Below are 15,779 nucleotides of genomic sequence, written 5' to 3' on the forward strand. Positions count from 1 at the left end.
GGAGAAGGCTGCTTTTGTGTTATCTTTAGTAAATCACTCTTAACAGGAATCTTTGATCCTAAATTTAGTATTTCTTTGATTGTGCCAGGGGTATATGTTTATTCCTCTCAATGCTCCTCATTTTTATTTTTGTTCCCTCTGTTTAGCCCTTCCTCTCTCTTTTTCTAGTATCGTACTTTATGGTGATCAAGTCTTTGGGCAGTTTGTTTGAGATGATATTGTTCAATTTATTTTCTCTTGGCTCTGTTATTTCGGTATGTATTTTAAAAAGTCATTACCAAGTCCACTGTCATAATTTTTTTTCCTCTATTTTTTAAAAAAGAGCTTTATCTCTTACATGTTGATTTGGGGTTATTCTTTGTATGTGGTGTAAAGTAAGGGTCCAGCCTCATTCTTTTGCATGCAGATGTCCAGTATTCCCAGCACCACTTATTGTAAAAACTATCCTTTCCCCATCAATTGATCTTGGCACCCATGACAAAAATCAAGTGACCATGTATGCAAGGGTTCATTTCTGGGTTCTTTGTTCTATTTCATTGGTCTATGTTTGTCTTTATGCCAGTAGAACATTGTTTGCTTATCATAATTTTGTAATAAATTTTGAAGTTTCATGTGGAAACTTCAGTCTTCTTTTAAGGTTGTTTTGGCTAGTCAGTCTCTTGAGATTCCATTTTTCAGAAAAGTTCAGTTGGAATTTTGACAGGGATTACATTAAATCTGTAAATTACTATGGATTTCATTAACGTATTTACAATATTGTCTTTCAGTCCATGAAGATTGTATGTCTTTCCATTTAGTTGTGTCTTCTTTAATTTATCTGCAGTGTTTTGTACTTTTCAGTGTGTAGTTCTTTCACCTCTTTGGTTAAGCTGTTGTTTCTTTTTTCCTAAGTTTTTTTCTTTCTTTCTTTCTGATGTTATTATAAGTGGAATTGTTTCCTTAGTTTCTTTTCTGGATTGTTCATTGCACAGAAGCACAACTGATTTTTGTGTTAGTCTGTGAATTCTTAGATAGCAGGAGCCATGCCTTCTTTATGTTTTGCAGAGTTAATACAAAAATATAATAACATTTATTAATATTTATTTATGTATATTATTTTTCATTGGCAGTAATCTTTGTCTTTTTTTTTTTCCTTTTCTCTCTCTTGCTTTAGGGTACTACTAGTTCAACAGCTTCTCCTCCAGTCTCCACCCCTGTCACAGGACATAAGAGAATGGTCATACCAAACCAACCCCCTCTGACAGCAACTAAGAAGTCTACATTGAAGCCACAGCCTGCACCCCAGGCTGGACCAATCCCTGTGGCTCCAATTGGAACACTAAAACCCCAGCCTCAGCCTGTACCAGCATCTTACACTACAGCATCCACCCCTTCAAGACCTACCTTCAATGTGCAGGTGAAGTCAGCCCAGCCCAGCTCTCATTACATGGCTGCTCCTTCACCAGGACAGTTCTATGGTTCAGGGCCAGGGGCCCAAGGTTATAACACTCAACCAGTTCCTATCTCTGGGCAGGGTCCACCTCCTTCTACAAGGGGAGGCATGGATTATGCATATGTTCCACCACCAGGACTTCAGCCTGAGCCTGGGTATGGGTATGCCCCTAACCAAGGACGCTATTATGAACCCTATTGCCCAGTGGGGCCTGGCTATGGGGGCAAAAATGACTCTGATCCTTCCTATGGTCAACAAGGCCATCCAAATACCTGGAAGCGGGAACAAGGGTATACTCCTTCTGGCCCTGGGAACCAGAACCCTGCTGGGATGTATCCAGTTGCTGGTCCCAAGAAGACCTATATCACAGATCCTGTTCCAGCCCCCTGTGCACCACCACTGCAACCAAAGGTAGGAAACTTATGAACACAATGGTGGGAATAAAAGGGTTCCTATCTTGGCCTGCCTTTCCCAGAAAGCAGAGCCTAAGGCAAAAGTATTAATATATGTGCTACTTTTATTTCATTAAAAAGTACAGTCTGAAGGAAGTGCTTGGATAGAGGCAGGGAAATGGGGAGATCCTATTTGGGGATATGGGAGAGTGTTACCAATATGAATTCTGTTAAGTATCAAGTACAACTAATTGTTCAGTTTTGAAGGACCAGCTTCCTAAAGACCATATGAACCATAGCAGCTTGGGATAATCTCTTCCATGGGAAAGAAGGAAAAATCATTTATTTTCCAGCTCTTGTTTCCTGTTGATCAAAGCCTTCTACCATGGGTTAGAGACTTCCTCACACTTAGATGTTGCATTTACTTGGTCACTAAATAGATCTGAAGCACCTGATGTCTTAGCAGGGATAGGGAATCCCTAGGTGTGGAGATGAGAGGTGCTCAGGGCAACACAAGATGAACTGCTGTCAGATTGGGCTCTTGTGAAGGTGGTCACACTCCAGGCAAAGTTGGTGCCACAGTGACTGCTAGGGAAGAACAAATGGATAAGAGCCCAGGAGACAGCTGAGGCTAAGGTAATACAGATACCTTGTCTAATTTTCTTTGGGAGGGGGCTGCAGTATAGTGGCCCTTGTTTATCTACATCAGTGATCCTCCAGGAAAAATATTACTCTCCAAACTTTAATTCTATTAGGCAACTTAAGAAATTTCTTTATGAAAGTTTTCTTGTTTATTGTTTGATTTAATTTCAAGCAAGTATGAGTTTTAAGTCAACATGTTTAGTTATGAACTTCTTATGAATAGGCAATATACAATACTGTGCACACCTACTCACCTACAGCTTGGATTTTTTTGACTGCTGGAACCAACATGATGTTTCCTCCCACCATGAAAAGAGGAATCAAGGAGAGTTACTTGGAAGGAGTGAGATGGAGAAACAAATCTAGTTTCCAGCCATTGTGTTAAAACCAAGCCTTCCCTTCCCTTTAGTTAGAACCGTGAGAAATCAGAAATTGGAGACGCCTGGATTAAATAGAAGTTCATTGGTAACCTGGGTGGATAAAAGTTTGTATCATATATATTTAACCCTTTACATATTTGAGATTGTCGATTTCGAGACATATCCATTTGCATTTTCAACATTATAACAAAATTAGTGAGGTCCTTACTCTTCCAGGGAGTTTATTCAATCACTGTTCTCACATGAAAGCATCAGCTCTGGTGCAGATGGATTTTAGGTTTCTTAGGGGTAAGGAGCCCTTCCTGGCAGGTGGGGCCTGAGGATAGCTAGAGATATCCATCTATCTTACGAATGCCCATTACATGGAAGTAGACCAGCCATGATTATTTTCCAACATAAAGACTCCAGACAAAAGTGTTAAGTGTTTTTGAGACATTACTCCTGGACAGGCTTTCTTTTGAAAAATCTCTTTATGAAAAGAAATGTTATTAAGGGTTTTCTGTTTTATTTTTTAAAAAAATATTGCTCAAAATAGCCAACTTGGACAGCCTTGCCCTTTGTTAACATTGCAGTATATTTGTTTTCATCCCTCCTGGCCCTGAAGCGACCTGTTTAGAAAAAAATGGGGTTATTCAACTTTACCTCACTTTGGGACAACCACAACAAATTCTCCTATAGAAGATTGAAAGTTTAGGTTGAGACAATGGCCTTCCCTGTTTAAGTTCAAATAGCTATGCAGTTTTGCCCTGTCTGAAGCAGCCTGACTGTAATAGGATTACTGGGTGATCATCCTAAGGGCAGGGGACTCAGGCCTGAGTTGTTTAATGATCCTATTACCCAACCTGGGGAAACAGACATGAGACAGAGCAAAAGTATGTCTAGGTGGAGAGAATGACCTGGTGAGGAGTACTGAACCCAAATTCAAGTTTCCTGTTTTCCCACCATGTCTCTGGGCAATCTGGAACCAATCCAGTGAAGTAGGAAAAAGAATCAGCGCCCACTGCAAGACCTGGATCTAAACTATTAGGTCCAGACACATCACTAGTATTTGGTCCTGTCTTCATCAACTTACTTGAGATGACAGAATGAATTTCTATTAACCACTCTCCAGAAAGCTTGAAACTTTATTTTCCTTATTGGAATAAGATAATTATTCAGGGTGATCTATTCCATTATTGAAGATCCTGGATATCAGTAGATTTCATGTCATTAAAAAAAAAAATTCTGAAATATTTGTATTTCAACAGTGTCATGTGTTTTAACATCATACTGTACATTTAAAAAATGAAAATCAAATCATGTACTTTTTGCAGTGATTATTAAGGAGAGTGGTTAGAGGTTGATATTTAGCCATCTGTCTTTGTTTGGGGAAATGAGAAAGAGGCTGATGAAGCTACAGATATTGTCTGTGTGTGTTGGGGGGCATTGATGGATGAAGGGGTGGTCTCTTTCACAGTTGATCTTTGAGCAAAACACTACCGTATTCAACTGCACCTGTGCACAGAGGACCCTGTTGTCTCAGAGAGTGACTTGGCTTGGCTAAGCAATGTGACTCTTGGCTTGAGAAACGAGCTCCTAATTCTAATCCCAGTTCCTCCCTTGACATTCTTCTTTCAGCTTGAGGAAAGCCTCTAGACCTTTTTATGTCACGCTCTCAGCCTCGGTAAAGTGGAATGTCATCTTCACTAATTAATTAATGATTGCAAAGGGCCTGGAAATTTCCAAGGGCTGAATAATTGCCAAGTGAGGACTTGGGTTCAGCTTTTACACTGGCTTTCATTTATTTCCAATTTTTTTAGGCACTGATGGAAAATATACCTCTGTGCCTTAAAACAATTATCTTTTGTTACCTCGAGAAGTTCTTAGGGATTTGGCATTTAACCCATTAAGGAAAAAGGTTTTTAAAAATGAAAGAAATGAATCTCCTTTATGTTTGAGGAAAGCTGCTTTAATTTCTCCATGCCGTGGTATAATATAAAAGAGGAGGTAGAAGAAAGGAAGGAGAAAATAGGAAAGAAAAGGAAAAGAAAAAGAAAGGAAAAAAAGAATGAAGAAAGGAAGGAGAAGCCCAAATCAGAACCTGCAAGGCTTAGGGGATCGTGATTATATTTGTGTTTCCATAATGTGCTGAGCAATGAATTTGCATGCTACGGTAGACCATAATGTGTTTCCTGGACCATCTGAGCGGAGTTCCTTGAAAAATATTGTTATAAGCAAGTTTTTTTTTTTTTTTTTTTTAAAGAGAGACGTTCCCTTCTCACTGGAAATCCTCTTAAAGTCACAGTGGAATCTCTTCTATTTGCCCTTTTATAAAAGCTTATATCTGTGAGTTGCTGTGTTGTTCACAGAACTTTTGTCCTGTGTGTTAGCTTCACATTCTTGTGAGACGGGATGCATATTTTCTCTAATTTTCATGTGAGATGAGTCAGCTTGAAAGCCCCAGAGCTAGGACCTCAAGGTTCCACTTCCTTGTCATAAACCTAATCTATGACATCCTTGGCTCTGGTGAAGAGACAGATTGTTATTGTTGTTGAGTTGCTCAGTCGTGTCCCAACTCTTTGCAACCCCATGAACTGCAGCAGGCAGGCTTCCCTGTCCTTCACTATTTCCCAGGGTTTGCTCAACTCATATCCATTGAGTTGATGATGCCATCCAGCCATCTCATCCTCTGCCACCCCCTTCTTCTCTTGCCCTCAATCTTTCCCAGCATCAGAGTCTTTTCCAATGAGTCAGCTCTTTGCATCAGGTGGCCCAAGTATTGGAGCTTCAGCTTTAGCATCACTCCTTCCAGAGAATATTCAGAGTTGATTTCCTTTAGGATTGACTGGTTTGGTCTTCTTGCTGTCCAAGGAACTTTCAAGAGTCTTCTCTAGCACCATAGTTTGAAAACATCAATTCGTTGGCACTCAGCATTTGCTCCATAATATGAAGAGTGCTGGTACTATGCATCTCAGGAAAGCTGTGGAGGCCCACCTAGTGTGGGGGTTAGGTTACATTCTAAAATCATCTGGTAAAATTTCCTTAGAAGATCTTTCAGGATGGGGAGAACTTGGAGATCAACAAACCACCTTTCAATAAATCCAACACAAAGTTTTGTGTTGGTTTATTCACAGTCAGAACAGATCACTGCTGTTTATTTAGTGTTTGAAACTGGAGGATATTTAACATTTCAGAGAGGAGAGTGAAGGTAACAAACTGCTGGGATCAGTGTTGACAGGCTCCCAAGACCTGGGAATTGTTGAGATTAAGAAAATATCTGAGAATGTTGATATAGTAGCATTTCAAATATCCAAATAATATCAAAATATTTAAATTTCCTTTCATTATGGAAAAGAGAAGGTGGTATAGATCAGGTGTGTGGCAGAGAATTGGTGGCATTTGGGAGAAAGCTTTAGGGTAATCCTCTTACTAAATATTACACAGTTCTAGGATCAGAGAAACAAAGAAGAGATAGTTAAGATATGGAGAGAGATGGATACAGATACAGGTTTCGGGTCAGATGCTAGTCATACTTGGATCTATATAAAGCTCAGGATGGAGGAGATTGCTTGTAAAGGACAGTGACTGTAATATTAGTAATTCCTCTTTGCACAGGGCTTTTCTGTTTCCAAAATGCTTTGTGGATCTCACAGAAAGACTTGAGTGATAAGCACAGACAGAGGTGTTTGTCTCTCTTTTACTGATGGCGATTCAAAAGCTCAGTAATGACAGTCACTCCCCTAAGTTCATATACCAAATTCATGGGTGAGCCACAGTTCCAAATAAGGTTTTTGGAAGGCTGTCCTCTTGTTTTCTCCACCTGGTAAACTGTGGATGTTGTTTTGGTGTTTGGGTGCAATGAGTGCCACATCAGCATCACCAGCCACTGTATGTGGCTCTGCTATGGCCCTCCTGACAGGCAGACACATCAGTGGGCTCTGACGGTCGTGGTGCTGTGTCATGAGATTAACAGCTGGAGGGGGAAGCACCAGTTGAACCCCTGATGGGCACACAGCCTTGGCATTGTGGGACTATGCTTCCTCTTCCTCATCACCCATGTACAATGTATCCCAGTGTTTCTACCTTCACAATATCTCAATTCTCCTTTCTTATTGAGATCCCCCTTGCTACTGTCCTGGTTCGGTTGTCCCACCTGAGCCGTTGAAATGGCCTCTTAATGGGTGCCTCTATCTCTAGTCAGAGACACGGTTCAATCCCTGGATCAGGAAGATTCCCTGGAGAAGGGAATGGCAACCCACTCCAGTATTCTTGCCTGGGAAATCCCATGGACAGAGGAGCCTGGCGGGCTACCACCCATGGGCTTGCAAAAGAGTCAGACACAGCTGAGCTACTGAGCGTGCATGCCTGCATACACTACCTCTAGTCTCTCTCCACATTCATTCATTCTGTACATATTACCAGATTAATATTTCTACTCTACAGCTCTGCGCTTGTCACTAACTGCCTTTTTTAAAAAATCGTCAGAAGTTCCAAGCCAGTTATGGGATGAATTGAAACTACAGCTTAGATTCCAGTTTTATCTCCCCCTTTAAGCATCCCAGCTTCCAGCTAAGAAATTACCTGCCTAGATATTTCTCATCTTGGTAGCTTTTGTCATGGAGCACCTTCTTTCTTGAATGCCTTCCCAGACCATCCTGCAAATTAAATATTTGCATATTCAATGTGACCCATTAAGACTGAGCTAAAGTGGTCATCTCTCTTGTGAAGTTTTGTCTTTCTAAAATTAAGCTGTGTGGTTTTTGCTCTCTCGTGGAAAGTTCCACACTTTTATTGTACTAGAATCATTTATGTACCTGTCTTCCACCAGCCTATGCATGCGTGCTTCAATCATGTCCGATCCTTTGTGACCCCATGGACTGTAGCCAGCCAGGCTCCTCTTTCAGTGAGTTTCTCCAGGCAAGAGTACTGGAGTGGGTTGCCATGCCCTTCTCTAGGGGATCTTCCCAACCCAGGGATCAAACCTGTGACTCTCATGTCTCCTACATTGTTAACTGGGTTGTTTACCACTAGAGTCATCTGGGAAGCCCCACCTACCTAAGATTTAGAGGATAAAAATCAGATGGTATCTGAACACTGTTTCCTACTGAATAACTAAGACAGTACATAATACATTCTTGTTTAATGAAGATGCTTGAAGAAGCATCCTATGTCCTAGTGAAATAAGGAGTAAGCCCTGCTTTAAAACATGGCAGATTGGTCATCAAAATGCCAAAAACCAAACCTACACCACCAAATCAGCTTAGGCAAACTCGGTAACACACACGTTGTCACATCAGCAGCTTAATATCTAAAGTAGCTATGCAATTTCTCATGTTCACATTTGTGCTAATATTTTACCCTCCTTCTGGAATACATGTGTTTATGTTTATGCTTTCATGTGCATAGTGTGTTTTACTTTCTACATTTGCCAAATGTCCATAGACTTTGTTGATTTGGATTCTTCAGTTATCTCTTTTGGGTTCAAATTATATGCAATAAAATGCATGCACCTGAGTAACCACTATCACAATCAAGATAGAGAACATTTCTCCTTCACCATGGAGGTTTCTCAGGCCTACCTGCAGTCAGTCCCCTCTACCTTTAGCCCCAGGCAACCTTTATGCTTTCTAACATGGGTTATTTTTACCTTTTCTAGAATTCCATATAAATAAAATCATATATTAATAGTATACAGTCTTGCATCTAGACTGGTTTTACTCATAATTTTTTGAGCTTTATTTGTCTATGCATCCATTGTATGGATATGCTATATTTTGTTTACCCATTCACTTGTTTGGAGGCATTTTTTTTTCCACTTTGAATTATGAAAACAGCTGCTATGAGCATTCATGCACAAGCCTTTATATGAACATAATTTTCTCTTGGATAAATACCTAGCAGAGTTATTGCTGGCTCATGTGGAAACTGTTTAACTTGGTAAGAGAATGCCAAACTATTTTCCTGAATGTACCATTTTACAGTCTCACTAACGATGTATGAGAGGGCCAGTTGCTTCCTAACCCTAGAAACACTTGGTATTATCAGCCTTTTTAATTTTAGATATTTTTCATGCTCTATAGATATATCTGATTGAGGTTTATATTTACATTTTACTTTTGATTAATGATGTGAAACACTTGTTATTCATGCACTTGTTGGCCATTTGTATATCTTCTTTTGTGAAGTGTTATCAAAAAATTTTGCCTACATTTTAATTGCTTTGTGTCTTTTTATTGCAAGAGAACATTTTATATTGTGAATAAGAATCCTTAGATATGTGCATTGCCAATATCCCAGTCTGTAACTTTACTTTTAATTTTCTTAATGTTGTTTCCTAGGAGCAGAAGTATTTAATTTTGATGAAAATCAGTTTATCACTTTTATTTTCTACAGTGTATGCTTTTTGTGTCTTTAGATATTTTTGCCTCCTCATGGTCACAGTCAGTTTTTTTCTATGCCTTTGTTTTTTTTAGATTTTTTTTTTTTCAGGTAAATTCAGGGCTACAATTCACTTCAAAGTTGATTTTTGTGTACTGTGTGAGATAGGGGTCAAAGGTCACGCCCCCATTGGTATATACACTTTTTCCTGTATGAGTTGTTGAAAAGACTCTTTCTTCTGTTGAAATACCTTGACACTTTTGACAGAAATCAATTGATCACAAATGTGTGAGTCCATCTGGGCTTTGTTCTGTCCTATAAACTTATATATCTATCCTTAAGCCAATGCCACACAGTCTTCATCTCTTTTATAAAATATTTTGAAATGTGGCAATATAAGCTTTCCATCTTTATTCTCTTTCAAAAGTGTTTTGACTATTCTAAGTCTTTTCCATCTCTGTATAAATTTTAGCTTCAGCTTGTCAATTTCCACAAAATTGCTCGCTGTGATTTCAATTGAGATCTTGTTGAATCTATAGATCTGTTTGAGAAGACTCAGTTAATACTGAGTCCGAACTATGAGCATGGTATATCTCTCATTTATGCTTTTATTAATTTTTCTCAACAATGTATTATTGTTTTACTCATATTTTGTTAAATTATTTCTTATTCTGGATGCTATCATAAATGGTTTTTTTAATTTTTTTAGATTCATTTTTATTGGAGTATAGTTGATTTACAATATTGTGTAAGTTTCTGCTGTACACCAAAGTCAATCAGTTGTATGTATTCATATATCCATTCTTTTTTAGACTCTTCCCATATAGGTCATTACAGACTATTGAATAGAGTTCCCTGTGCTATGCAGTGCTGTTGCTGTTGTTGTTGCTATTGTTCAGTTGCTAAGTCATGTCTGACTCTGCAACCTCATGGATTGCAGCACACCAGGCTCCTCTGTCCTCCACAGTCTCCTGGAGTTTGCTCAAATTCATGTCCATTAAGTCGGTGATACTATCCAACTATCTCACCCTCTGTTGCTCCCTTCTCTTTTTGCTCCCTTCCATCTGTCCCAGAATCAGGGTCTTTTCCAGTGAGTTGACTCTTCTCATCAGGTGGCCAAAGTATTGGAGCTTCTGCTTCAACATCAGCCCTTCCAAAGAATATTCTGGGTTGATTTCCTTTAGGATTGACTAGTTTGATCTCCTTGCACTCCAGAGAACTCTCAAGAGGCTTCTCCAGCACCACAGTTTGAAAGGATCAATTCTATAGCACTCAGCCTTCTTTATGGTCCAGTTCACAGTATATGACTACTGATAAAGTCATAGCTTTGCCTATATGGACCCTTGTCAGCAAAGTGACATCTCTACTTTTTAATATTCTAAGTTTCTCATAGCTTTCCTTCCAAGGAGCGTCTTTGAATTTCATGGCTGCAGTCACCGTCCACAGTGATTTTGGAGACCAAGAAGATAAAATCTGTCACTACTTCCACTTTTACTCCTTCTATTTGTAGTGAAATGATGAGACTGGATGCCATGATCTTAGTTGTTTGAATGTTGAGTTTTAAGCCAGCTTTTTCACTCTCCTCTTTCACTTTTGTCAAGAGACTTTAGTTCTTCAATTTCTGCCATTAGAGTGGTATCATCTGCATATCTGAGATTGTTGATATTTTTTTCAGCAATCTTGATTCTATCTTGTGATTCATCCAGCCCAGCATTTCACACAATGTACTCCATCTAAGTTAAATAAGCAGTGTGACAATATAAAGCCTTGTTGTACTCCTTTCCCAATTTTGAACCAGTCCATTCCATATCTGGTTCTAACTGTCACTTCTTGACCCACATACAAGTTTCCCAGGAGACAAGTAAGGTGGTCTGGTAGTCCCATCTTTTTAAGAATTTTCCATAGTTTGTTGTGATCCACGCAGTGAAAGGCTTTAGCACAGTCAGTGAAGCAGAAGTACATGTTTTTTCTGGAAGTCCCTTGCTTTCTCCATGATCCAACAAATGTTGGCAATTTGGTCTCTGTTTCCTCTGTCTCTACACCAGCCTGTTTAAACTCTTAGAGAAGTTTTCTTCAGTATCACTAGGTTATACTTCCTTAAAATTATAGAGGAAAAAACTGAGACGTGAAGAGTTACAGTGACTTGAAGCATCAGTTATCCAAGTGATAAGTGGCACATTTGAGTAGAAACTAGCACTTTTTTTTTTTAGTTGCAGTTTCTCCCTTCATTGTTCTAAGACCAGTGAGATCGGAAGTATAAAGGACAGTTAAAAGGTATAATAACCCCTGTTAAAAACAGCTGTTCTCCCAGCCTTAGGCCTCCATACTACTCTCTAGGCCTCCTTCATAGTAGAAAATGGCATCCATCTGGTCTTCCTAGTTCAGGCTCACAGATGTTCCTTTGAGATAACTAGTTCTTAAGGTCTATATCCTTTTGACTCAGCCCATCATCTTTCTTTCTCCTGATTTTATTTGAGTATAATTGTTTCACAATGTTGTGTTAGCCTCTGCTGTACAATGAAGTGAATCAGCTATATGTATATACATATATCCTCTCCCTCATGGACTGCCCCACACTCATCCCACCCATCTAGGTCATCACAGAGCACCGAGCTGAGCTTCCTGTTCTTTATAGCAGGTTCCCACTAGCCATCTATTTTACACATGGTAGTGTATACATGTCAATCCCAATCTCCTATTTCACCTACCCTCCCCTTCCCATACCGTGTCTACATGTCTATTCTCTACATCTGTGTGTCTATTCCTGCCCTGGAAATAGGTTCATCTGTACCATTTTCCTAGATTTCACACATATGCATTAATATATGATATTTGTTTTTCTCTTTTTGACTTACTTCATTCTCTATGACAGACTGACCCCCAATTTTAAGTTACCATGAGGATGGATGTTCTGGTATACCAAGACATGTCTGTGAACATTGTTTATTCATTACACTTGTCTAATCTTTTTTCATAGATTCAGATGTTTGAAGATATCCCAGGTCCCTAATCTTTTTGGAAAATCAGATAGTTTTAATAAATATCTTTAGTACTATGTGATATTTTGTATTTAAGGGCAAGAGAATTCACTTCATATTGCATATGGAATCACTGATTTGTCCCTCTAGAAATCTCCTTTCCTTCTTGGCCAGCTGCAAACACTCACTCTGTCCTATTTCAAAGGACAGCATATAGTTGTTCCCTTCCCCAGCAAGCAAAGAGTCTTGACCAGTATCAATGTATAATAATTAGTGGTGAGCATAAAAATTTTAACAGATTTTACACACAGAGTATTGGGAAGTATCCCAAAGTGAAAGTCAAATAGTTGACTTCCCCAAAATGCTACTGCCTTAGAAATATTTACATGTTCTGTTAGCTCTTTGATTTTCTGGAATGTAGAAAACAACTTTCAGATACACTCTTAGCAAATAATATGATGTTTGCTGTATTTCATCCTTGGAATTCTATGAATGTTCTTTAGAAAATGTAATATAGTTTATTTCAGAAGTTTACTTACTTAAATATAACAACTTATATAATAATAATGTGTAGCATTTTTTGTTAACACAGATTGGGATCAGAGCATTATATGACCCCTTCCTGGGGCTTCCCTTGTGGCTCAGCTGGTAAAGAATCTGCCTGCAATGCAGGAGACCTGGGTTCAATCCCTGGGTTGGAAATATTCCCCTGGAGAAGGGAAAGGCTACCCACTCCAGTATTCTGGCCTGGAGAATTCCATGGAGTGTATAATCCATGGGGTTGCGAGGAGTCGGACACGACTGAGCAACCTTCACTCACTGGGGCATGAGTTGGGTTTATCCATCCAGGCTCTGGATCCATGGTTTTGGCCAAGGGTGGTTGTACTGCAGGGTTGTCCCTGTGGGGACCTTAAAGGAGGGTAAATTGCTAATTAAAAGGAAGTCATTGCTTTTCCCTTATTGAGGAATAAAGAAATGGAGAATTCAGGACTAGAAAGATCAACCACATCTAGCATTTTTATAACCCCTTACACAATTTACCAAGCACTTTCATATGTGGGGAAAACTATGTAACAGATCTGGAGGCAACTTACCTAGTAAGTATACCAACACCCTCATATCATACCAACACCCAGTGTCAAAGGAAGGATGAGCTCTTAGGTCACTGACTGCCAGCCCCAGAGTGTTCTTTCCACTACATGACACTTGTCTCCATTCATTGCTGTCTGTGTTTACCTGTGTTAGCTCACTGTACAAATCCAAACATCAAATATTCCTTGGGCCCAACAGTTTAGGGATTAAAACTTTAGATTTGTATTTCTGGGACATATTAATAGCTTATTTAACATTTGAAACCCAGGGTTCAGTCAACATTATATTAAGAGTCCACGAGGTGAAACTATATACTAAATATAAGTTCCAGATAACAAACACCTTTTATTGTCTTTATAAATGTTTGGTACATTGATTGCTCAAACATAGACCCCTTGCTTATTTAGGGTGTATCTTTAGGGACTATTATGAAAAGCGATAAGAGAGTAGAGATGTGCTTTGTATTCTTCATGTATTTGTTAGCTAAATATATATTTCATGGTGCATGCATGCAATCTTTAACATGAATTTGGACAGAATTACTATAAAGACGATATTTATAATCTTTACCATGTGGCTCAGTGGTAAAGAATCTGCCTGCCAAGCAGGAGACATGGTTTCAATCCGTGGGTCGAGAACATCTCCTGGAGAAGGAAATGGAAACCCACTCCAGTATTCTTGTCTGGGAAATCTCATGAACAAAGGAGTTGCTGGGCTACAGTCATGTCTGACTCTTTGCGACCCCATGAACTGTAGCCTACCAGGCTCCTCCGTCCTTGGAATTTTCCAGGCAAGAGTACTAGAGTGGGTTGCCATTTCCTTCTCCAGGGGATCTTCCCAACCCAGGAATCGAACCCAGGTCTCCAGCATTGTAGGCACACGCTTTACCATCTGAGCCGCCAGGGAAGCCCCCGGGCTACAGTCCATGGGGTGGCAAAAGAGTCAGACACCACTTAGCAGCTAAAAACAACAATAATCTACCAGAAGAAACCTTATTTTTAATCTTGCTACTCATCCCATCCAAAGGACACAAAGTATTGAGCAGTCTCTATGAGATAACTGAGGCTATAATATCTGTAGCGACAGGGAAATTGCTAGTGACCAGTGGAGAACCAGAGAAGAGTTAAAGAAGGCAGCTGGGGAACATGGATGAGGGCCCAGCCAACTGCAGCCCATGGGCCAATCTCACTTGCCACCTGGTTTTGTAAATAATGTGTTGTTTGAAATTCAGCCACACTCCCTTGCTTGTGCCTTCTGCCTGAAATGCCTTTCCCCAGGTATCCACTTGGCCTGTTCTCTCACCTCCCGAGAAACTCCACTCTAAGCTTACTTTGCTAGGGAAGTCTTCCCTGACCACCCTAAAATCCCTCCCCTGGCTCTAGGTGTCCCTTTCTACCTTGACTTCATTTTCTCTGTAATATTTATTACCATTGAACATACTGTGTTCAAATATATGGCACTCACTAATGTATGATTTCCCCATTAATGTATGATTAATGTATTTTGCCCATCCCACTTGCCTTCTATTACCTAAGCTCCCCGGCCCTGTTTTTAGCTCCATGATAGTGTTGACATTGTAGATAGATCCTAATATTGGACATCAAGTCTGAGGTTTGAGTTCCAAACTACAAGGAATGTCCTATGTGATGACAGATGGGCAAGTACTCTTTGATTGTAAGTACCACACCTATTTGAAATGTTATTGTTATATTTGGAAAGACTTAGAATAAAGGAGGGTAGTTAGAAATCTTAAGTGATAGATGCGGCTGTTAAATATTTTAAAGCCATATGGATCAATAGCTGCTAATATTGATAAAATATTTCTATCAGGTTCTGTGCGAAGCACTTTCCATGGATTAGCTCATGCCATCTTCTCAGTAACACTTTCTGGTAGATAGTGTTATTATTTTCATTTTGCAGACAAAGACTGAATGGAGACATCAAGTAGTTTTCTTAATCCAGAAGCCCTTTCTTTTATAAATTTTCATTAATATAAACAAAGTTAAGAGTTAAAGCCAATGAGGTCGTCTTTATTGGATGACAAAACACATGGCTTCATTTGTACATTTACTCATTAAAAAATTACTCAACCTCATTTTTAGTGCTGGGTTAGAGTCAGAAAGAGGAAAATAGTTTCATTCCTCTTAAAGCTTACATTCTAGTAATGTTTTCAAAAGAGAAGCAGTAAGACATAATTTTAGACAGTGATAGGTGCTTGAATATCCACTTCCCAGGTGGCACAGTGGTAAAGAATCTAGCTTCCAATGCAGGAGACACGGGTTCAATCTCTGGGTCAGGAAGATCCCCTGGAGTAGGAAATGGCAACCCACTCCAGTATTCTTGCCTGGGAAATCCCTTCAACAGAGGAGCCTGGTAGGCTACAGTCCATGGGTCACAAAGAGTCAGACACAACTTAGTGACTAAATAACAGCAACAACAACTTGCTCTGGACAAAATATTTTAACAGTGGGATAAAGAGTGGCTAGTTTAGGTAGCCAACTCAGGA

At 39.5% G+C, this 15,779-nt stretch overlaps 1 protein-coding gene across 22 annotated transcripts in view; it reads left to right on the forward strand.

The window, feature by feature from the left end:
• The window catches only part of LPP (LIM domain containing preferred translocation partner in lipoma), a 728,299-nt gene that overhangs the window by 440,865 nt on the left and 271,655 nt on the right, over positions 1-15,779 (forward strand). For all 22 annotated transcript variants that reach the window (XR_014067544.1, XM_081536682.1, XM_081536595.1 and 19 more), the window contains one exon: positions 1,154-1,843. Coding sequence is in view for 21 of the 22 variants with exons in the window: in XM_081536682.1 (XP_081392808.1) it covers positions 1,154-1,843 (690 nt within the window). In the remaining variant the exon portion in view is untranslated. The remainder of the gene's footprint in view (positions 1-1,153; positions 1,844-15,779) is intronic.

This window comes from Giraffa tippelskirchi, chromosome 2, assembly GCF_054371585.1.
Source record: "Giraffa tippelskirchi isolate mGirTip1 chromosome 2, T2T-mGirTip1v1.2.pri, whole genome shotgun sequence".
NCBI lineage: Eukaryota > Metazoa > Chordata > Mammalia > Artiodactyla > Giraffidae > Giraffa > Giraffa tippelskirchi.